Raw genomic sequence first — 23,049 nt, 5'->3', positions numbered from 1 at the left:
CAAACATAGGGTGGCGCGAAACGGCTGCGTTTGCATGAGTAGAGTTACTTAAATACCAAAGGCATCGGGCTCTCGTCTCTCAGAAGCCTAAGCCGAAGGAAGTTCCAAAGTCCAAATCAAACTAAACCACCTATCCATCTCCAATCTACATGTTCTCCGGTCGGCTGTCGGCTCAAAGCTTGGTGCTTAAATTAAACTGACACTTGTAGAGAAGAGAATTAGAAAAAATTTGTTGAATTTTGAATCACGTGCCATTGCCAACGTTCGTTAATTACATGCACTGAGCAAAAAAGTTCGTTACATGCTCAGACTGTACCCCACGATGACAAAGCTCCTTACCAACTCAATCTGCGGTTGCAGGTGCCTCTCTTCATTCCCTAGTAAGGTTTCCCGAGCCCAGCCCACCCCTCTGTCCGATCAACTTTTCAACTCGGCCCCCCAATCCGGTTCTTTCAGATTGGGCGATTCCACTTGCTATTCCCTCATTCACCATTATGCCCACAAGGTTGATTTTGCTTCTTTACACCATGTTTTATCCCGGATGAAGCTCCAAAACCGAGTTTTTATTGAGAAGTATTTCCTACTCATCTTCAAGGCTTATGGGAGAGCCCATTTACCCGAGAAAGCTGTAGACTTGTTCCATAGGATGCCTCATGAATTTCATTGCAAACCCACTGTTAAGTCCTTTAATTCTGTTCTCAATGTCATCATACAAGAGGGTTTTTATCATCGTGCTTTCGACTTTTATAACTGCTCTGTTAGTGCCAAGAATACCAATATTTCTCCAAATGTGCTCACTTTTAATTTGCTTCTTAAGGCCATGTGTAAGTTGGGATGGGTCGATCGTGCAATTGAGGTGTTTAGAGAAATGCCTCTCAGGAAGTGTGCGCCCGATGTCTATACTTACTGTACCTTGATGGATGGATTGTGCAAGGAGGACAGGATTGATGAGGCTGTTTCCTTGTTAGATGAGATGCAAACTGAGGGTTGCTTCCCTACCCCTGTTACCTTTAATGTATTAATTAATGGGTTATGCAAGAAGGGTGACTTAGCTCGTGCAGCAAAGCTAGTGGACAATATGTTTCTCAAAGGTTGTCTTCCTAACCAAGTCACTTATAATACACTCATTCATGGTTTGTGTCTGAAGGGAAAGTTGGATAAGGCGGTTAGTCTTTTGGATCGCATGGTATCGAGTAATTGTATTCCTAATGACATCACATATGGAACCATCGTTAATGGTCTTGTTAAGCAAGGAAGGGTGGAGGATGCAGTTGTGCTAGTGGTTTCTATGGAGGAAAGAGGGTATGGAGTGAATGAGTATGTTTACTCATCCCTTATTAGCGGGTTGTTCAAGGGTGGTAAGTCTGAGGAGGCAATGAAACGATGGACAGAAATGATGGAAAAAGGATGTAAACCAAACACTGTTGTTTACAGCTGTCTTATAGATGGCTTGTGCCGAGAAGGAAAGCCAAATGAAGCTGAGGAAGTTCTATCTGAAATGATAGACAAGGGTTGCATCCCTAATGCTTATACGTATAGCTCCCTGATGAAGGGTTTCTTCAAGACGGGCAATTGCCATAAGGCAGTTCAGGTGTGGAAGGACATGGCAGAACATAAATGTGTTCACAGCAAGGTTTGTTACAGTGTATTAATCCATGGCCTTTGTGAGGATGGGAATCTCAGTGAAGCTATGATGGTGTGGAGACACATGTTAGATAAAGGTTGTAAACCCGATGCAGTGGCTTACAGTTCAATGATTCAAGGCCTCTGCAATGCTGGCTCATTAGAAGAGGCTTTGAAACTTTTTAATGAGATGCTTTGCCAGGAGGCTGAATCTCAACCAGATGTGATCACCTATAATATACTTTTTAATGCTTTATGCAACCAGAAAAGCATCTCCCATGCCATTGATCTCTTAAATAGCATGCTGGATCGGGCCTGTGATCCTGACATAGCAACATGCAATATATTTTTGAGAACGTTGAGAGAGAAGATAGACCCTCCTCAAGATGGGAGGGAGTTTTTAGATGAGCTTGTTATCCGGCTATTTAAGAGGCAAAGAGTTTTTGGTGCTTCCAAAATTGTACAAGTGATGCTGCAGAAATTTTTGCCTCCAAAAGCATCTACTTGGGCAAGAGTTGTCGAAGAGCTCTGCAAACCTAAAAAAATTCAAGCTGCCATTGACAAGTGTTGGACAAACATATACTGTTAATTCTTTTTGGTTGGGATATCTTTTCATGGTTACTTCTGAAAGAATTCTTCGTCACCAAGCAGGATGCATTTCTTTTCCCAATCATAGTTATGTTGAAGAATTATTATTGAGGATGGACCTGCAAAATATTATTGGAGACACACATCAATCTGTTTTCTGCAAAGCGTCCTCCCTAGACATGCTTTGAAACTCACTTTTAACATGTAATCTTTATCTTGAACGGGAGATAGTCCGGTCCTCTTCTAATTTCTGTCACTATACTCTACAAACACGGAGAACGTGGCTGACAATCAGGATGCTTAAGAGTTTGTAAAAGGAGGTTGGAGGTTACTGACAATGCAAGGTAAACGACTTATGGGCCTTGCACATATGGGTGTTCACTTTTTGTCATTTGACCTAGCTTGAATGCATGCAGTAACGTATGTGCGCATGTATCTACATATATATGGAGTCAGAATGAATTTTTTAGTATGTGCAGTTGCTACGAGTGCACTTTGCCCAAGGTGCAGAAGCCAAGCCACATTAAAGGAGTTCGAAAATCAGGTAGATCTTGAAGCACTTTACATTTATTTCTTTTATAAGCATTGCAATATGCCGCAAACACATATTGGGCTTCATAATTAATCAAATGAAAAGCAGCCTCTATAACACTGAAGTTTCAAAAAAAGAACACTGAATTGTATCAGCTTTGTAGGTCAATTGCATAAGTGACTTGCAATTCATTGTTGCATACCCCCTCTCCTCCCCTGACCCAAACATACATGCATAGATGGAAACTGCAATTGACTAAATAAAAGGCTGCATAAAATTATTATTTTGGTGCCTAAATGCAGAAAATGATTCCAATGTCCTGAAGGCGAAGTACTATTTTTTGCTGCCTGAATATATTTTATTGAGTCATGCTTTTAATTGTTTCATACAAGTAGATTTTTTTGGGGAGTAACATTTATAATGATTTGATCTTAACTGTAAAACAGAGGACTCATAGCTGATGACAGCAGCATTGAACATTATGAAAATCCTACTTTAGATGGTGCAACACAATCAACTTGACAGAAGAGAGTGTTGGACAGTGGAACATGATAAACTAAGCCTATGCTTTCCCTGCTTCATCCTCATCCTTAACCTTCAGGGCCTCTAGCTTTTGTTGTTGATGGGCCATATCATAAGTTGCATGGAGACCAACAAGAATGTAGTAAACCAGCATTACTACTGTACAGATTCCAAACCTTATAAAAGCCTCAGATCCCAAAGACCCCATCAGGAAGATATTTGTTGCAATTGACAATGATGGAAACCATGGAACCAGTGGAACCCCCCAAACTTTAGGTGTCCTCTGCTGGGGCAGAAATATTGACATCCCCATAGTTCCGAGGAACCAAAGGGGAATTGTGACAATGTATCCCATCCATCCATTAGGCCTTAGTCCCCAGTAGGCTGAAGTTCCCATTGAGGAAGCAATAATTATAAGCAGGAATAGTACAAGCTTCTGGAGGTTTATATGTGGTGTGATGTCCCTCACATAGTATCTCCTCACAAGAAGTGCTACAGCCATCATCATGAATATAAATAGAGTGCTCACAGATAGCAAGCTTGCCAAGACATCCAAGCTTGAAAAGAAGGCAATGAGACCACTTGAAATAGCTATCAGAAGCGTGGCATATATTGGAGTTCCAGTTTTTGGATGGACAAGTGCAAACCATGGAGGGATCATGTGTGCTCGTGCAATATGAGTAGTATATCGTGCCTGTCCAAGTGCCCCTACCAGAAGGACAGTGGTCATCCCCTTAAGGGCACCAAGAGCTACTAGGTACTTCGCCCATTTCATTCCTACACTCTGAAATGCCACAGGATAAGCAGCATCTGGATCTAAATCGCTGTATTTTTGCATCGTACTTAGGGAGAGTGCCATCAAGCAATATATGACAGTAATGATTGACATTGATCCAAGTAACCCTAAAGGTATGTCTCTTGATGGGTTTTTTGTTTCTTCAGCCATGGTGGCAATGTTATCAAATCCACCATAAGCAAAGTAAACAATAGCAGCTGCTTCAAAGATCCCTTTGACTCCTTCAGGCAAAAACGGTGTCAAATTTGATGTGTTGGCATGAGCAAACCCTGCAATTATCACAAACAAGATTATGACAGTATTCAGTGCAGTTGCTATCCAATTTAATTGTGAAGTTTTCCTTGTGCTGATCATTGCAACGGTTGCAGAAATTGCCAAAACTGCAACTGCAATGGGGTCCAAGAGATTATATCCCTTTCTGAAATTTGTATGGATACGTAGTGAGTTTGGTTGACGGTTCAGGAGAGTTGTGAAGTAAGAAGTCCATGCTCTGGCAACTGCTGCACTTCCAACGATGCTTTCAAGAAGTATGTTTCCAGCTGTGATGAATGCCACGAAATCTCCTAATTCAATTCTTAGATAAGCAAATGATCCACCTGCCACTGGGATCTCTACTGCAAACTCTGTATAGCAGAATACAGAAAGCATTGCCGAAATACCTGAGGCAACATACGACAAGACAATAGCTGGTCCAGCATGATCGTGAGCTTCTTTGCCAGTGAGCACAAAGATGCCTGCTCCAATAACGGACCCAAATCCAAACCAGGTAAGATCCCACCAGGTGAGGCAACGTTTCATGTCATTCTCACTTTGTTTTCGAAGTTCTGCTATCTCATTGGCATCATCAGAGCGGCTTATAAGACGGTCCTTGAATCGGAAACATATCTGTGATAGAGCTGATCGATAAGTGTTCCAATTTTGGAATGATTCTTCTGGTAAGAATTCATCTTTGCCCCATCTCCAGTAGGTTCTATGTTGGAGCTCATCACCTTGTTCCGCTATGGAACTCATTGCCTTGTTTCCTTGTTTCTCACAGGTCTTTTTTTTGGGTGTAAACTACTTAAAATTCAGTTATTGATTATTGTAGCCATGATTTTGGGATCCCTGACACGGTGGTTGACTTGACGTTGAAGATTGAGACAAAAATGGGCTGTCTCTATACTCTGCCATTGTCACTACAACTTGCCTGACAAGGTACTGATCTTTTGGACTGTTGCCAAGTGTAAGACCTCCATTTCGTCCACTGGCCACTGCTACACAGCATTAAAGTAAGAGACGCAAGGTCAAGGATATTTTAGAGAGTATCAAAGTAATAATGTGTAAGACAGGCTAAGGAATCTATATCATGTGCAGTCTCATGTGCTATTGATCGAATATCCAAAAAGGATTAAAAATTGTGAGGGATACCAGCCATAGTACCAATGATAGAGCCAATGCTCATGGGCATCCATTTTCTGCCTTATCCTATTCCTAGTCATTTGTTTTGCGTCGAGGTCAGGATTCGAGGGCCTCACTCTATGATTCCATTGGAAAATAAGAACAATAATACTCGCAAAATTCAAAACCAAAGTCATGCTCTTGGCGTAATATTTGCAAAACAATTAAGAGTTTCCCAAGAAATAGTTGAATTACATGGAACTGCTTTGACAAGTCAAACTGAAATGAACCCTTGTACCACAGTTGTTAAAAACAGGCAACCACTCAATAATTGACTTGGAAATTCGATGCGCTTGCTTGTGTTTTGGCTATGGAACAAAGCCGTCAAAGTCAAGACAACCTGCTTTTTCAAATGCCAGAAAATATCATTGACCACATGCCTCATCCCTGGACCCTTTCAGCTCCACACATTGTCTGTCATCTTGTAGATATCCATTTTTCTGAACGGAAACAGGATGCTGACAAGGTTATTGCATCCATGTCTGACAATAACATAGAAGCTGATTGGATCATTGCTCAAATAATCAAAGACACCTTGGATGAAGTATTGAGTGCTTGGATTCCTTTTTGCTTCTCAGTAGACACCGTGAACAAAAATCGTGTAATATTTTTGCTGATAATGGCAGCTTGGATTTATTTGCAGTAATTTCCAACATCTCTATCCCTATTGGCCTTTCAACAGAGGGAGTTCTTTTGCCCTCTGAATGACGAGTTTATTCGCCAGAGGGACTGACAAAGGAAAATAATAATAATCATAAGTCTGAGAAAGACAGCATGGTACCCTCATTTTAACAGTAATCACAAAATAACCAGTTGCCTGCCTGTCCCGCTCGCCTTGGCTTTTAATTTAAATGCAAAGTATCATGTCCATGATCTCCAAGCCTTCTCCATTTTATTGGTGACATAACTAGCAGCTTTAATACCACCAACAGTCAATAGACCAGATAGTGCTTGCCTTGCACTTGAAACCATGACTGTTCGCCTCAAAACCTTCTGCATGCATTTTGCAGCCTCTTCTCTTGACCCAATAACAACTTCATGCAACACCTGACCTGAAATTAGAATCTTGTCAAGAAAACAATTACCCAATTTTTTGCCTACAACATAGTAGCGACTATTGTTCACCAATTATAGCAGCAGTAGAATGAAAAAGCAGAGGAAAGTTAGCAATGTTTTCAGCACTCAACAGAGTGTGAGTGTATGTTCGTACCAGATTCACTAATTACTTTCTTCTTTCCTAGCTTTATCCTCATTTGACTTCTAATAGTTGGAGGAAGAGAAGACACGTGTGAGCGAGCTACTGTTAAGCCACAATCCTGATTTCAACCAAGAATATATCAAAATCAATGGACCCAATGATAATGTTATCCCATATACAATTCCATCAGTCTGGCATGAAAATAAGATAGCTTTGCCTAATAGATATAATTTCATGTCAAGAAAGCTTCTTATACCATTTACAACTGTTTCATATATGATATGAAAGCCACAACTACAATAAACAATCAACGACATACCTTTACAGAACAACCTAAATACTAAAGAAAAACCAAATTTACATAATTAGCTATGTGGGCTGCAATACTAATGCATATAGGATAACTTCAGGATGCTAATTGTTCTTTGTTCCGTAGAAATCAGCCCTGAACTTGGGTCAGTACACCCGCTTGGTGCTTTTTACTCATTTGCTTTTTCACCAATCAAAAAAAGAGAGCACATAAAAGAACACAGGCACTTCATTCTCTAGCAAAGCTTTTAAAATATTGTTTGAAACTTATTTAAGCATGTGAGCACTAGATGAGATCAAATGTTAAGCTCCATCCACAAAGAAAACTTGTAATTAAATTCACATTAGAGAACCAACTTTGGGTTCATCAACTGAACTCGTAAAAACCTGAGATATATGCGCATAGTGATTTTCAGATGATGAGAATCTCAAGAAGCCTTTGCCTTCATACTCTTCAAGAAATGGCTTATACATGGACTGGAATAAATCAAACTGCCCTTGTACAATCTTCTTCACCTGAATCAAATATATATATATATATATATATAAGATATTACAAATAGAAGAACAGAGAATAAGCAAGGAAGCAACTGTTTCTGTAATTTGTTATGCTTTACATTCAAAACTGTATTAATGAGTATTTATACATCATGTACAAGTAAAAGAAGAGTTACAAGATAGAAATATAAGATATTTATTTAATAATACAAACTTATAAGGTAGTGCTACATGACCAAGAAAAATCTATAACCTGTTAGGCTGTAAATTCAAAACTGATTTCCCTCCACTAAGAGTGACCTCAAAATGTTTTTACTCTCATATTCTTATTTATACAGCATACTTTTCAGGGGCATATCCAAAATGTTATTGGAGAATAACTGGTATTTGGCAGGAAAAAGCGCTTATCAGTACAATTTAAAAATTTTCCTAAACTATTCTGCAACTTTGACAAACAAAACCAATGTAAAATTTAGAAACTAGACTGCACTGTCAAGAGCTAACTTACTATAGACTTTCCTTCAAAATTTCTACCTTAGATGCACTTAAGTTTTACCTTATTTCGGTCTTCTGCAAATAGCATACGCAAGTCACCCATGTATGACAGGCTACATATTTTGGCATAAAGGTCTTCCTGCATGAAGATGGAACAGATTACAAAATGTGGTAATTTTAAGAGGAAAAACAGCAAAGAAGCAAACCTCTATGAATTTGGGTGGCAAGAGGAGGAGAGCAGCGGACACTGCAGCTCGCAAATTAACAGAGTTTACATTTTCAATGTCCAAATTATCCACGAGCATATTTACCTAAACCACGAATAGAGTGTGAGAATACTAATAAGCCCCAGTAAACAACATAGGTTGGATATGACAACCAAAGGTGAATTCACCTTCATTTGGCAGATCAGAAGACAAGGGATGAATTCAATGTAAACATCAGAAAAACATTAGCACACAATTTACAGTAAGTTACAACGTGTATCCTTTTTTATAAAACTTTATTCAAAGAAAATATAAAACATCTACATAGAAAACAAAAGAGAAAAGCACACCGGTTTTTGTAAACGACCACTCAAGTAGAACCTCTCCCAGTTTAATACGTCCTGAACCAAGTCATGCATTCGAACAACTCCATATTTCAGCATCTGCATACAAGAATATGCTCAGAGATGAAGCACATGCCTGGACGTTGTACAATATGTGCATACATAACAAATTAAGATTTAATAGTAATCAATGTATATATACATATAATCTATCCCTAGAACCATATTAAACTTAAGATCCTATATTGTCAATAGTCAATACCTTGTTATCCCAAGTAACAAACGGGTTAAAGTGTACTCCTACTCCTATATCGTCTGCAACTTCAGTAATCTACAACCCACCAATCTATAGTGTGAGCTGATGAAGTAAATAAATAAATAACTGTGTGTAGATGAGAGAGAGAGAGAGAGAGATGAGAACCAGTTTTGCCCCACCAAGAAGCACCATCCATGACGCGTAATGTTCTGCATTCATTTTTAGATTCTGGGTTAGACAAAAAAAGAATAGATTAGATAGATGAAAATATAAGGGAAAAAAATCACAATGTAAAAGAGTTGGTAAATTGTTGTGCCATAGCTTAAAATCTGAAAAACTCACCTCAGAATGCCATTGCAGGGGATCAGACACGCCGAGTATGAAATCTACCATGGTTGACTAGAAAAGCAAAATTGTGAATGCAAAGAATAAAAGAAGAAAATTTTGAAAATGCTAGTCGAAATGGAGTTATGGTGAAAAGACCAACCTTGTCATGATTGGTTGAATGGAGAGCTGAGCCGTAGAGACAGCAGAAGTCTACCGGAGGAATAACTTTGAGAAAGCTCAAGAGATGACCTTTCTTTTCATCATCCATTCCTACTTTAGTTGGTTACTCGTCACTTGCCGTTGCTGAGCAAGAAAAGGTTGGACTTTAGTGCAAACCCAGTTTCAATTACGTTTGTTGAATGAAAATCAATGTAAAATTTGCTTCCTTAAGTAACAAAGAAGAAAAAAATAAAGGTTCCTCAACAGGAACATGTTACTGTTAGTTCAAGAGTAAAGCCTAGAGAGTTGGGAGAGCAAATTCATTCGACATGCTGTATAAAATCAGCAAGAAGACATGGTTTACGAAGCGTACTTGGATGTTATCGGTGCTGACACCCATAACTTAATTGAGTTTGCTGCTTCAAGCATCGAGGGTTTAAGGGTTTTTGCCTTTTCGGTTGGATTGTGGAAGAGAAAGTGCCGTGCTAATCAGGCTGACGTTTACTGGGCCTACATAGCCCCGCTGAGTAGGGTTAGCCCATCGGTCATCGAAATTGCCTTTTTGCCTTATCTAATATTGCAACCAAAACAACAATGGCGAAGATTGAAGAATATGACATAAACCAGAGACCTCGGGAGAACCCCTTTCCGTTTACAGTTTACTGATACTGATATCACATACAACTCCCAAGGGCATTTTCAATCTGCAGCCTCTGTTTGGAATAAGTTCAGGCATAAACGGACTTCCTACTGAAAATAGGCTGCTTTCATGGCGGGATGTCCATCAATGGGGATTGTCTTTTTTCGCCAACAAGAGATGGGAACTGGAGATCACATGTTTCTTACATGTGATTATTCTGACAACATTTGGCGGCAGTGCTGCAAGCCTGTAAAATTTGCAAAGAAGTTGCAGGCTGGAGGGAAGAGCTGCAACGGGCAGTTAGGAGGCTCCAAAGGAAAGCACTCATACCTCTCATCCTGCATATTGGCCAGAGTGCTTAATTCAAAACGAGTCAGAACAATATTGGGATGTCTTCCTAATTCCTAGCGAAAACCTTTTGTTATTTAAAAAACTTCACACTTTTAGGTTGAGGAGTGCTCGTAATTGACGCAGCTCAGTTTAGCGGCCCAAGCTCGGCAGCAAATTACTCATATCAAACAAGTTTATTCAAATTCAAGGCTGTATATTACTACCATTTCAGATGATGTCTATAGATAAATCAATAAAGATTGCATCCTGGCTTCAATTCTGTTGCATGAGTATAATGTTAAAATAGAGACTGGAGAAAGAAATAGCATCTTCTACAACCAGAGACACTAACATTGTTACTGATAAATAAATTTGCATTTCTTCCCCCACCCCCAGCCCCACCCCCAACTAAATCACAGCAAAATTCTAGATGCTCATAGGGTGTGAAAACAGGACATGTAAACGAAACTCAGAGGAAGAAACCAGATGGTAACTGGTAAGTGATATCATCACATATTTATCAACCAAATGGTTAAAACAATCACAGATGACAGCATTCAGGCAGAAAAATAGCCCCTTAACAAGTTAACTTCCCTGAAGAAAGCAATTCTTGCACTGCCACCAAGTCAGGAAGAACAATAGCGCCAGATTTTCTCCACTCCACAGCATCAGGGGTTTTGAACCTATCCAATAGCAATGCTTTCATTCCCACACTCTTTGCTGGGACATAGTCTTTGCGCATGCTGTCACCAATGTGTAAAGTCTCTTCTGGTGCAATATTTCCAGCCCTTTCAAGAGCAATCTTATAAATCCTTGGGTCTGGTTTTTCTACACCTTCAAGACCAGAGAACACACCAAAGTCCCACTCGGATCCCTAAATCACCATATAGATGTGACTTTCAGATATAAACACCAGATTAAATTACCTAGTCAAATCAATGAGTGAAATAACCACTGACACAAACAAGCTAACTATTCCAAATCATCGGTTCTCAAGTACACTTTGAGGTTTACAGCAACATACTACTTTCACTATTGCACGTGCATGCTTGAGGTTATATGAAAAAATATAAAGGGGGGGTTACCACCTATCGTGTAACCATGAGTTGAAACCATGGAAAACAGAGAACAAGTTAACAGGTTTTCAACCCCAACAAAAATCAAACTCGTTTCCTCAATCTCAACTGGATCAAAAAAAAAATACCAAACATAATAAGAATCACAGTCCAATAAGATATCATCAATCGAAATTTCAATAAATTGTTTACCTGGTTCAAACCCAAGGCTGGAAGAATCACGTCCTGGTAACGATATTCTGCATTGCTTATAATCCCCACTTTAAGACCCTTTTCACGAGCCCATCTTAGGAAGGGTTGGGAGTCTGGAAAAACTGTATATGGTGCAGATGAGCCAAAGGAAGCATATATGCGTCTAAATATCTTCTCAAATGTCTCCTCATCATAATCAAACCCTGCCTGTCAGCAAAACAAGACTCATGTCATAACAAGGAATCTCTCTCTCTCTCTCTTGCTCTGTGTATGTATGTATGTATGTATGTATGTAATAGAAGTATGCAAGATTTTCTTTGATAGCCTAATATAAATATCTTACCCTGACAAATGAATCCCTAACACAAGTTTTCCACCATACAATATTTGGCATTTTTGCTGCAAACCCAAAACACGGATACTTCTTTGCCATCTCTGTATATGCAAACTTGAAACCTTCATGCACACTTTTATAGTCAGGGCATGGCAGTCCAACAGCTTTGGCTGCCATGCAATAGTAGTCACCAAGCTCCCCTTTGTAAGCTATGAGAGTACCAGTAACATCCACAGTGATACAGCGTAACCTGGATAATAGGGACATTGCAATAGCACTTGTGCACAGGGTTTTCAGAATTTGACCAAATGCAAAAAATGTAAGTCAAGAAGATTTTGATTCTTCTAGGATCTTTAAGTAATTTGTGATGTAATGGATTGACCTGTTCCTCGGTCAATCTTCACAACTGCATAATTCAAAAGTGTGGGTCATGATTAGCAAACAAAATTTTGCAACCATAATGCAACACGAACAATGAACCATAGAAATATAATCTAAATCTCATCATCAATCAGTGGTTAAAGAAAGAAAAATGTTAACAGTGGGCAAGAAGAAATTATACAAGAACAAATCATATGCTTTACCTTGTGACGAGTTTTGCATTTAGATAATGTCACATAAATGTGGAAATACAGCAACAGGAACAACGAAGATCAATTACAAAAGGTCTATGAGTAGGAAAACAAAAGAATAGAAATTAAATTGAAATGGCAACTAAACATCAAAATCAAGAATTGAAATGACAATTGCAGATCTTTTTGCAGGGAGCGACAGCTATCAATGATTTTCAGAGCTTTATCCCAGGACTAACAACTATTGAGATAGAATGAAGACATTGCTAAAGGCATGCACATGAGCACAAGTGGTGCTAAAATCAAAGGTATTAAGATGAAGGTCAAAAAAAAAAAAAAAGCACTGAGTTCATTTTGACAATAAGAGACTAGGTTTACACGTCTATGCACAGGCATTTGACTGTGCAAAAGACAAAAGTCTCATATGATCCAAGAAGTCCATTGCTTCAGAGTAATTTGGGACAGAGCAATGCAAGCTAGTAGATATCTCGGATTTTGGCCATGTTACCTTAAATAAAATGATTTCCGAAGAAATATATCCAATATCTAATTCAACAGCAGAAGGCACATGACAGTTTAATACTCAAATGATCCAGTCAGAAAATGCACCAGGTCAAAGCAAGCAACTAGGCAAAAATACTAGGAGGTGGTAATTGAGCCTAGACAAGTGGTCAGTCATAGAAAAAAAATGAAAAGGAAAAAGGGGTTTCATAACTAAACATAAAGGCCTAAAATGTACAAACAAGCATCACTAGCATAACCTCAATCATAGTCCGACAGTTAAGAAGAGTTGAGATGCTCTCTTCTGCTAAGAATTGAATAAAAAGTCACATGATATTATATCTGAGTTACTTTACAACAGCCTGAAAATTTATAAACAAATCACAACAGTCCTTGACAAAAGAAAAGCGATTTTCTAAGAGACCAGAGTCCTACCCTGTCACCGCTTGAGTACCTAAATCAAGCATTGCTAGCTCTAAAGTAACAACGATGATCTTTTTAATGTTGTATACTACTTAGCCAAGAATATCACGAAGAGCACAAAGAGTTTGCAATCATAACTACTATGAAGAAAACTTCAAATTCCCGTCTGTTAACTGAAGATGATTGCATTATTTGCTAGCGTAAACTATAAAGTTATGAACCCTTATTGTATCCAATATCATTGTGCTACAAAGGACGTGGAATTGCAAAGGGATAACTAAATCGGAATTCAGCAAACAGCAAAGACTAACAGCATGCGTTTCACTTTCATAATATATAAGACCAATATACTCAGCACAACTGCAAGATGTCGTGACAGAAAAAATGACAAAAAACTAAATCCAACCCATGATTTCAATAGAGCAAATGAAGACTTATGCAAGCGAAAAAGGAACAATTATGAGAAAGAATTTGAACCAGTATCGGCGGCCCCTGAACCTTGAACAACAATGCAGAAAAACCAGTTCAGCTCTACTCTGGTGCAGCAAGTTTTGATTTTTCTTTTGCTTATTTTGATGAAAAAAAATGACCACTTGTTCTAAAGATTCAAAAGGTTATAAAAAAAACACATCCAGATAAATGCATTAGGTGGGAAAAGAGGCAAAAAGCAACAGAAGAGGGTTAAGATTCAAGAATGGAACCAGAGAAAAGGGGAACTGCAAGCTAAATGTGGAATCATAGCTGGAGATTGAAGACAAACAAGAAGGGAGATTGAAGATACCCACAGGAAGAAACGAAGGAGTATCTGGATACTTGGAATCGCCACCGTCTTGTTCTGTTTTAGGAGTTAAAAGAGCCTGAGCTCAACTAAACTAGAACAAATCAAATAAACATACAGCAGGTACACTGATATTCCTGGTCTTTTCCTTATATGACGCAATAATTGAACATGTGAGAGAGAGAGAGAGAAAACAGCTGCGTCTTTTCCGAGGATTTTTTTTTTTTTGTCGATGTTGGTAAGTAGTACTTTAAAAAAGAAGAGGAAGATCCCTCTTTACTAGTTGTATAATTTTTCTTTTGTTGGTTGATCCAATTTCATTTTCTCCTCTTTTTCCTAATTACCCTCATGATTTACCCAGTTTTCCTGTAAAATTCGAACGTTGTGATCACCATGGTTTTGTCAATGGCTCTCAAATCTAAGTGGGGAGTGCAGACCAATGAAACTTATAGCTACTGCCATAATTTTGGTTAAAGTACAAATAAAGCAAATATTTAAGGAAAGTTAGAGAAAGCTCGCTAATTGCAATATCGAAACCTGAGAATTTTGAAAACAACAACAAAAACCATGGACGCTGGCCTGTGGTATTACCCGCCTTGTTAAAACAGCGTCAGGCTTTTAACGTGAGAGTGTGAGACACGCCGTTCCCCCCTACGCCCTCGTCAAAACCATGTCAATGAGCTCTTTTGGATTGGATTTCCGTTCCATTTACTTTTGTGTACACGAAATGTTTAGTAATTATCCAACTATTCAGGCGTAGGTCGAGACCATATGGGGGCCCGATTGAGTTCGAGTTCGGAGTTTGGAGTTTGTAGTTTGGACAGCTGAAGATGACTCCGAATCTCCAATGTTTATGTCCAACCTGTCGCCCATGGGCCACGCTTCATGCTCTGTTCAAGCATAGAATAGTTTGATCCTCCGGATTGCACGTTGGTATGTTTCCACTTTGGCCACGGTCACTGCCTGTTCTTGTAATAGACTACTTGGTACTTACTTTTACTTTCTCTCTCTCTCTCTCTCTATGTATATATACTACATATAAATAAAAGAAAAAGATACAATGTTCACTCTGGATCCAGATTCCAAAGGAAAGTTCTAGAGAATTGCAGAAACCAAGGCATTTGACGTTTCCTTTTCGTTGACATGAAGTAGTGGCATCACTCCCATCGACAACATTTCTAAAGCATTCAAAGCAGATAGCTCAACTCCCATTGTCATTCATTGAAATTAATCTACAAAAGCCACAATGATTAATGATCATAGGCACTTACGCTGGTGCCCATTGTTACCATTACTTGAGAAACACAAAAATAAAACGTGCCAGAAAGGAGAAGGATTGTTGTTCCCCTGCCACTCTTAAACTCCCCACGAGACATCTACTGCTGTCATGTTTAAAGAATGATGAAACATGGGTCTTGAACATCACGCTGAGATTAAGGAAAGGGGAAAATACCCCAATCCTGCAATTTGGTTTCTTATTCTTTCAATATATGCATCAATTTTAAATGTAACTAAAAATTTGGGGTCAAGAAATCTGATTGACATCTAATTCCAACAATGAATATTCAAATGAAAACTCCATTTAGATCTAACCATCCAGTATCAAAGAGCTCATTAAATAAGTACTGAAATTGCAAAAGTGTTCAAATGAGAACCTCTCATGCGTCCTGGTCATGCCCAAAATACAATTTAGCTTGTAAACACCTTCCATATTCGTCCTGATACTCATATTTAAGTCAAAATACATACTTAAGAGGCCTCGGCAGCAGGTTGGGTCACTCCAAACTTCACAAGCAACTTGCTCAGGGAATCTGGTGAACATACTTGGTATTTCACTTTTCCAGAAGGCAAGAGGAAGACCTCAGCCAATTCAAGTTTTTCTGAAGTAAGACTTGTACTATCCATTGTCTTGCTGAGCACCTTCAGTGCGAGCAGGACAGCCTCTTCTCTAGATATATCATCCTTGTAGTCCTGCTTAAGCATAGACTGTGCTGCCTGGTTGTTTGCCCCAATTGCGGCAGCCTTCCAACCAGCATAATTTCCACTTGGGTCACTCATGTACAGCTGGAATCCAAAATTTTTATCCCAACCTGCAAAAAGAAAAGAAACACCAAACGGACGAAGTCCACCAAACTGTGTGTAGCCTTGTTTGGTATCACAGAGAGATTGGACGAGCTGTTCGACCGGCATTGGCTCTTGGTACGCATAAGTATAGCGTTGGGCTTGAACCCTAGCTGTATTGATGAGTATATTAGCATCAGACATTATTCCAGCCACAGCACATGCTACATGATCATCAACCTTGTACATCTTCTCAGTTGATGTCGATGTTTGCAGAAGCTTGGAGGTGACTTTCTTCTCACCAACTAGAACTACACCATCTTTTGACAGTATCCCAATTGCGGTTCCTGCATTGCCAATAGCCTCCATTGCATATTCAACTTGGTAAAGACGACCTTCAGGGGAGAAGATCGTTGTGCGGCTATCATATCTTCGAGACATTGGTTATAAAATAACACTGAAGATAAGAAGAAAATCAGAGACAAAAAGTGGGAATTTTATATTTTAAAAGCAGATTGTAAGGTGTGTAAGAAAAAAAGCACAACATGCACACAAATAAAAGGTTTCAAGCAATCTGATAAAATAACATTACCAGCAATTACCGCAACAATGTTGTTTCATGTAAAAAATTTCAAAATGTTCAAGCACATTTCATTGTTGTTTATAGGATCAAATACAAACCACCATATCCTCTAGCTCCTCTACCCATGAAAAATTCAAGCTGTTTTGTGCATAAATTGTAATGAGTAGCAGCAAGAATAAAACCAGCCCAACAAAAAATATCATTAAATAGTAAGATTCATTCCCAAATAACGCTAACTACTCTATCAATGTAACTGAAATCTACAGTTAACTTTATCTCTATCGAGGGAGTGTGGCTCAATCCTCCCAGCTTGAAACTAGCTAACATTGCACATGGAACAAATCGACGGGGAAAAGAAAGTGAAAAAACACAACTTCACATCATCCCCATTATTATCTTTATCTCCCTAAGAAAAATGAAAAGTAAAATTCTAGGTAAGAAGCTAGGGAGAAGGAAGGATGAGGCTCAACTGTAAAAAAATATTAAAAAAAAAAAGGGAAAAGTGGGGGGAGAGAGGGGAAAAACATGATTTCTCCCAAAGAAGACATCTGGTGCAAAGATGAAATCTTTGGAGTTGGCCTCCTGTGAAACAGACAGGAGTTAGGAAGCACTAATTGCACCCTCTAAAGCAAGAAAAAAAATTCACTACCAACCAAAACCTTCTGAACATAAATTCATAGATCTCAGCATGAAAGCAATCGACCCAACCCGACTAGTGGTAAAATTAGCATTAGCATTAGCAAATAGCTAATGATTAGGGTTTTGCGGCGGCGATGGCGATAACGAAATCTACAGATTTGAAAGGGCGACTCGCAAAGCACAATGAGCATTCAGTTGAGAGAAAGAAAGAAGGAGAAATTTGACCTGAAAAAGCCGATCTCCAGCCTCGTGCAGCAGGAGCAAGGACTAACCACCACCAAATCTCACACTGCCTTCGCTTTATTAATAGGTGATGGGGACCACCCGCTTGTTAATTTTAAATACATTTTTTGACAAATTTACACAAATTTAAAATTTGAGTCGATTAAAAAATGATAATTAAAACAGCTCCAGCAAGATGAAGTGCAATCGCCGTTGTAAGCATGTGAAAAATGATAAAGTGGTGCAGTTTCAAAAGAGACTGTCAGGATTATGCTTCAATTTTACACAAATGATGCATTAAGATTAAGATCTCTTCATATATTGTGCTTGTTATGAGCATTGATTTCATTGTTTTTGTTGCCATTCTCCGTATCATGTTTTGTACATTACTAAAATTAAATTCCAATAGGTTGATTTTTAATTTTGTTTTGATGTATTTGATTTTTCACTCTTTTGTTTATAACTTAAATTGGATAAAAACAGATAAATTTATATTTCTTCCCATTTTCTCTTTTTATTATTAATATTGTCTTTTATTTGATTTTTTTTGTTATTTGGATAATTCTTTTTTACTTTTTCTTTTTTCACTAATTTATTTGCCTATAATTTTTCCAATCTATCAATACTGTCTTTTCATCAAAATAATTTTTTATGTGCAATTTTGCATCTAAACTAAATTGTATGTCAATTATAAATAAATAAATAAAATAATAATGAAAAAGAACCTGAAATGTGGACTTGTTATTGTGAGAATAATCTGTATATCAGCATATGTACCCAGGTGAATAGTCTAGTTGCTTGGGGATCGAATTCTTACCTCCCAGATTTCTTCATCAGTATGCTGTTGTAGAGGATCCAAATTATGCCTCATTGTTCCTTGAAATAGTGTTGGATCTGGGGGTATTATGCTTAACCTTGATCTCAAGTCCTGGAGTCCCAACATGCTAATATCCATTCCATCAATAATGACTTGTCCTTGTGATGGCTCCACCAGACGGAAGACAACTTGGATAAGCGTTGATTTTCTACTTCCCGTTCTTCCCACAATTCCAATTTTCTTCTCTCCAGGAAAGGTGCAAGTTTTTCCATGGAGAACAATCGGGAGAGCAGGTCCGTACCGAACCTGGAGGTTTCTGAATTCTATGCATCCGTGTTCTGGCCATTCTGGTCTAGTCTTATTATCTTCAATGACTAATGGTACCTCGCTTTGTACGTTAGTGAACTGAAGTATTCTTTCCACAGATATCATCTTATTCTCAACATTGCACAGGTTACATATAACCGAAGATTGTAAGACCTTTAGACTAAGACCGTATGCAACTGCTAATCCTGCCAAGCCTGTAATAAAATCAACCAATTCATAAATGATTCTCAGATGTATTATGGCAGCACATAAAAGTACTTCTCTGGCAACTTAAAACGAGAAAAGGGATATAATTGGTGCTTTCTGGGGTTCACAGCTAAGGTCGGCAGGCTCACCAAGAATACAAGAACGAGGAAGAAACCTATGTTAAAAAGAAAGTTAACCCGAACACAGAGCCATTCAACTGTGGCGGAGTTATGGAAAGCGATGCATGATAAATCATCAATTAGGTTGAGAATTCTTGTAAAGAATTGCTCTTCTTGATCAAAGCAACGAATCGTTGCTGCTCCAGCAATTGTTTCAGAGAAGTGGTGAAGTACTGGAGCCTTCTGAACTCCAACCATCCTAGCTAATTCTCGAGCAGTTGTGATGTAGTAAGCCTACAAAGAAGCATGATTACTTTGAGGGTGAATTTGGATTTCGTAGAATATCAGATTCTAAGGATAAATGTAGACATTATGTAAAACTGAGTAAATGTTATTCTATCTTGCCGAGTCTCTCTTCTCTTGGCCATTGAAACTGATGGAAAACCATTTGACAAAACAAGTGAGGAAAGGACAAAAGTAGATACCTGATACCGCACGGAGATGTAAAGATGACCAAAAAGAGGAGGACGAACTTCCAGTCCACCAGGGATAAAAGGAAAACAACACTAATCAACTGAATAATTGCAAATACTAGCCCAGCTAATCTGTATGATATGTCCGTATCCACAACACTCTGATCTGTTGAAAACTGAAATACAGACATATAAACAAGAAAGTGAGATGTCAGCTTTTTCACCAGTGCAAAATACAGAAAGTACAAAAAGCAAGATGATGAAAAAGATGACCCTATCCATCATTCGACTTGAAGGAGTGATGTCAAAGAAGGACATGGAAGCGCGGAAAATTGATGTTATCATGCCGACCAAAAGGTGCTGGGCGGTCTTGAGGGCCATAGCTGATAGCAGGACTGCCCTTGCTGATATAAAAACTGAGCTCCCAAAAGAGGTCAAGGCAAACATTCCCATCATTCTACCTTTGCTGACCCTGCTCTCTTCTTCAGTTGCCCACGCCATCCAATAATTACTTTCTATCTGTGGCAATTGAAAGAGGACATGGGAAAGAAGAATAATTGGTACAAATGCCCCTTTATAGGCTGCAGTGATGAAACTTAAGTAAACGTTCCAACTTACTCTTCCTGTTTCCATCTTCTCTTCTATAGACCTTTCTTCAAGCTGGAAGTTATTAACAGGATTCTTGTCGGGAATACTTGTGTCTTCTGTTTAATTTCCTAATTCTAGTTCGCTGGCATGATCCTGCTGCGGAGATGGGTTCACTTGGTCTAGGACTCTTTGTGAGCAGCCGTTAACGAGGTAAGTTCACCACTGGGATCTGCTATCAACTCTCTGCATGTTCCTATTTGAACAGTCCTACCCTCCCTAAGTACCTGCGTATTGCATGTTTAAGATGAAAATTAGTTTCTCGCTCCATATAGACACAGGCTTAGATTTAAAAAAAAAAAAAAACAGATACAAGCTTACTATAACAATGTCTGCTGCAGCCAAAAGTTCCAACTGATGGGTGACATAAACTACTGTCTTAAGAGACCGAAGCCCTCTTAAGCAGCGCTGCAAAAACATTGCAAACACATGAAAATATATCCATCTTGTGTTGCTGGAATAAGAAAATGCAAAGGTCGTGCCCATGGTACGAGGAGTATATTTTCTATGCTACTCTGATTGTATATTTCTATGTACTGTTACATAAATGATTATTCTAGAATGGCACACCAACCTCTGTGTGCTGGAGCCTAGAAATCAAGGAAACTACTTCCATGATTATTGTGGATATGGCAAAGTAAAACCAACAACTAACAATAACAGTAGCAATAAAGCTATGATCCTTGACAGGAACAAAAGCATTAAACGGTTGAAAGTTGGTTGCCTTGAACAAATGTGCTCCGGTACTTGTATCAACGGCGCTAAATGGATCATCAAGGAGGTATACATCAGAATCACTGTAAATTGCCCTGGCAAATTGTAGCCTTTGTTTTTGACCTCCACTTAAGTTTATGCCTCTTTCTCCCACCCAAGTTGAATCCTTATTAATCAAACTTTCAATGTCTTCTATCAATGCACACCCTTCTAAAACATCATGATAAAATGATTCATTCAATTCTATCCCAAATAATATATTGTCCTTAACTGTAGCAGACTGAATCCATGGTGTCTGCTGTACGTAAGCTTTAGAACCAAAAACCTCAGTTCCTGTGCCTGATACCCTGGGGATCTCACCAAGAATGCTACAGAGCAGACTGGATTTTCCTGATCCTACTAATCCGCATTGCAACCTTTCTTAATTTGAATATCTTTATCAATTATAATTGCGGGTTGCTGCAAATTTAAATTGCTTGTTTCCCAAGCATATTCCGCTTTTCTTATATGAATCAAAACATCAGAAGCTTTTGCATTATGGTTGGATTTTGACTTGTCTTGATTTTCTGCTCTTAGAAAGTCCTGCAGCCGATCAATTGAAATTTTTGCCTGAGCAATAAGAGAAGCAAGCTCTGGCATGTTTTATATTGGCTCTTGCAAGATTCTTAGTGTTGCCAACGTTGAGAGAACTGATCCTGAAGTTAGTGGTCTATGTAACAACGTACATATACCAAAGGTCGTCAACAATATGACTGATGATGAACTCCAATAGAGACATACCACCAGTGCTTGGGTATATAAGTAGCTCTTGAGCCAACCTCTTTCTTTATCCCTAAGTTGAAAGAGCTTCTGTAGAAATGTGGACTCCCAACCATGGAACTTCAAGACTTTCATGCTCTTTATAGCTTCCATAATCCCAGAGTGCCACCTTCTTTGCAACTTTGACACGGGTATTCATCACCATGACTAAAATAGTAGCTGCAATAGCAGCAATTGAAGGCAGCCAACCAACATGCTTCTTCATAATAATCAATGCAAGGACAAATTGAAGAGGAAGCAACCAAAATTCATGACAGTGTAAAACTAATTCTCCAACTTTTTCAATATCTGCGTTGATGTAATTAATGATCTGTCCATTTTTGGCTCCAGCATTTCTGACTGAAAGCGATTTTTTGTATATTGTAGCCATCAGAGCTGCCCAGACTCGAATACCAATTCTATTAGCTCCGAAACGCCATTGTTTCTCACAAAAGGACTCGAGTGTCTTGGCAATAAAGAAGAGGAAGACCAGAAGCAGGCCGTAGTACCTTGATTCATCATGCGTCCCAGTCCAGATATATAAGTAATGAAGTTTGGGACCAGATAAGGCCCAACATAGGACGCAACGGTGAAAACTCCTGGAAAATATGAATGACGCATGATAGTATTTGAAAAAGAAGGAATTGAGTTGCATGGAGTGATGATAAAATATTTTTAAGTGGTGACAATATTTACCTGCGAAAATGGCATTTAGGAGCAGGGATGCAGGAACAGCAGAAAATACAGCCTTTGCCACTGAAGGGGTTTTACTTGATCCTTTTCAAGTGAGCGTTGCAACAATGTGTAAGCATGGTCTGCCGTTCCCGATTTAGGAAGCGGAGGAACGTCAGAGTTTTTGAGCTTCTGCTTGTTGGTTCAGCCACCCAAAGCTAAGCTTGTCCCAGATTGCAGCACTGGTGAAAGCATCACCAACTCTAAGTCCACCTACGTCTTCCTTCAGAAGAGGCTGTTGCGCTTCATTGTCCAATTAACTAAACTGGTGCTGGTATAGACGGATGGCTGCAGCAATTCATATATATGATACCCTACGAATTTCAGTAATTATTATGAGTGTTATTATTATTAACAACAATCGGCCAAGAGAAAGAAGACACGCAGCACGTAAACAAGTTCATGAATAACATATAATAATAAAAGTAATAACAATAATAATAATACTAGCAGAAACATACCATAAGCATGCTGCTTTAACAAGTTGATGCAGGATAATAAACTACAACTCTAACATTATGAACTGATAATATATATATATAAGTATAATATATTTGTTTGTAGGGAATAATGTTTTTCTTGGTACGTACTAATTTG

At 38.7% G+C, this 23,049-nt stretch overlaps 5 protein-coding genes and 1 pseudogene across 13 annotated transcripts; 1 reads left to right on the top strand and 5 right to left on the bottom strand.

Moving 5' to 3' along the window:
- The first annotated feature begins 103 nt into the window (after positions 1-103).
- EMB1025 (Pentatricopeptide repeat (PPR) superfamily protein) lies at positions 104-3,326 on the top strand. Its single transcript, XM_021444549.2, has 2 exons — positions 104-2,755; positions 3,190-3,326. Exon 1 carries the CDS (start codon positions 302-304, stop codon positions 2,210-2,212), a length of 1,911 nt encoding a protein of 636 aa, XP_021300224.1. The 5' UTR covers positions 104-301; the 3' UTR covers positions 2,213-2,755; positions 3,190-3,326.
- CAT5 (cationic amino acid transporter 5) lies at positions 2,985-5,486 on the bottom strand. The gene has a single exon (XM_021444553.2). It carries the CDS (start codon positions 5,070-5,072, stop codon positions 3,306-3,308), a length of 1,767 nt encoding a protein of 588 aa, XP_021300228.1. The 5' UTR covers positions 5,073-5,486; the 3' UTR covers positions 2,985-3,305.
- Positions 5,487-5,618: 132 nt separating this feature from the next.
- Positions 5,619-10,630, bottom strand: LOC110428668 (translocator assembly/maintenance protein). Its single transcript, XM_089785680.1, is given in 11 exon segments — positions 5,619-6,550; positions 6,709-6,814; positions 7,393-7,521; positions 8,060-8,164; positions 8,166-8,309; positions 8,555-8,647; positions 8,811-8,879; positions 8,970-9,032; positions 9,147-9,203; positions 9,292-9,434; positions 9,664-10,630. Coding segments are annotated over 10 exon segments (1,065 nt in total). The 5' UTR covers positions 9,400-9,434; positions 9,664-10,630; the 3' UTR covers positions 5,619-6,359.
- A 34-nt stretch (positions 10,631-10,664) lies between these two features.
- LOC110428714 (Haloacid dehalogenase-like hydrolase (HAD) superfamily protein) lies at positions 10,665-14,857 on the bottom strand. 7 transcript variants are annotated; one of them, XM_021444621.2, is made up of 5 exons: positions 14,144-14,602; positions 13,836-13,956; positions 11,872-12,268; positions 11,529-11,735; positions 10,665-11,134 (listed from the first exon to the last, which is right to left on the bottom strand). In XM_021444621.2, exons 3-5 carry the CDS (start codon positions 12,127-12,129, stop codon positions 10,838-10,840), a joined length of 762 nt encoding a protein of 253 aa, XP_021300296.1. In that variant the 5' UTR covers positions 12,130-12,268; positions 13,836-13,956; positions 14,144-14,602; the 3' UTR covers positions 10,665-10,837. The 7 variants fall into 7 exon arrangements, with proteins under 7 accessions (XP_021300296.1, XP_021300297.1, XP_021300298.1 ...); XM_021444622.2 differs by lacking the exons at positions 13,836-13,956; positions 14,144-14,602 and adding an exon at positions 14,728-14,857; XM_021444623.2 differs by lacking the exons at positions 13,836-13,956; positions 14,144-14,602 and adding an exon at positions 14,674-14,691.
- Positions 14,858-15,694: 837 nt separating this feature from the next.
- Positions 15,695-18,579, bottom strand: LOC110428631 (proteasome subunit alpha type-4). Of its 2 annotated transcripts, none has more exons than XM_021444515.2 (2): positions 18,459-18,579; positions 15,695-16,654 (listed from the first exon to the last, which is right to left on the bottom strand). In XM_021444515.2, the coding sequence occupies exon 2, from the start codon at positions 16,636-16,638 to the stop codon at positions 15,886-15,888; it is 753 nt and encodes a 250-aa protein (XP_021300190.1). In that variant the 5' UTR covers positions 16,639-16,654; positions 18,459-18,579; the 3' UTR covers positions 15,695-15,885. The 2 variants fall into 2 exon arrangements, with proteins under 2 accessions (XP_021300190.1, XP_021300189.1); XM_021444514.2 differs by lacking the exon at positions 18,459-18,579 and adding an exon at positions 17,645-17,789.
- Positions 18,580-18,884: 305 nt separating this feature from the next.
- LOC110428607 (ABC transporter C family member 3-like) lies at positions 18,885-22,708 on the bottom strand (annotated as a pseudogene). The gene is made up of 6 exons (XR_016352226.1): positions 22,417-22,708; positions 20,783-22,319; positions 20,530-20,616; positions 19,837-20,435; positions 19,576-19,739; positions 18,885-19,384 (listed from the first exon to the last, which is right to left on the bottom strand). The product of XR_016352226.1 is annotated as an ABC transporter C family member 3-like (transcript).
- Between the last annotated feature and the right edge of the window lie 341 nt (positions 22,709-23,049).

Source organism: Theobroma umbraticum, unplaced genomic scaffold, assembly GCF_002168275.2.
Source record: "Theobroma umbraticum cultivar Fairchild unplaced genomic scaffold, ASM216827v3 scaffold_1682.0, whole genome shotgun sequence".
NCBI classification, from domain to species: Eukaryota; Viridiplantae; Streptophyta; class Magnoliopsida; order Malvales; family Malvaceae; genus Theobroma; species Theobroma umbraticum.
This window is presented reverse-complemented; position numbering and strand designations above follow the sequence as displayed.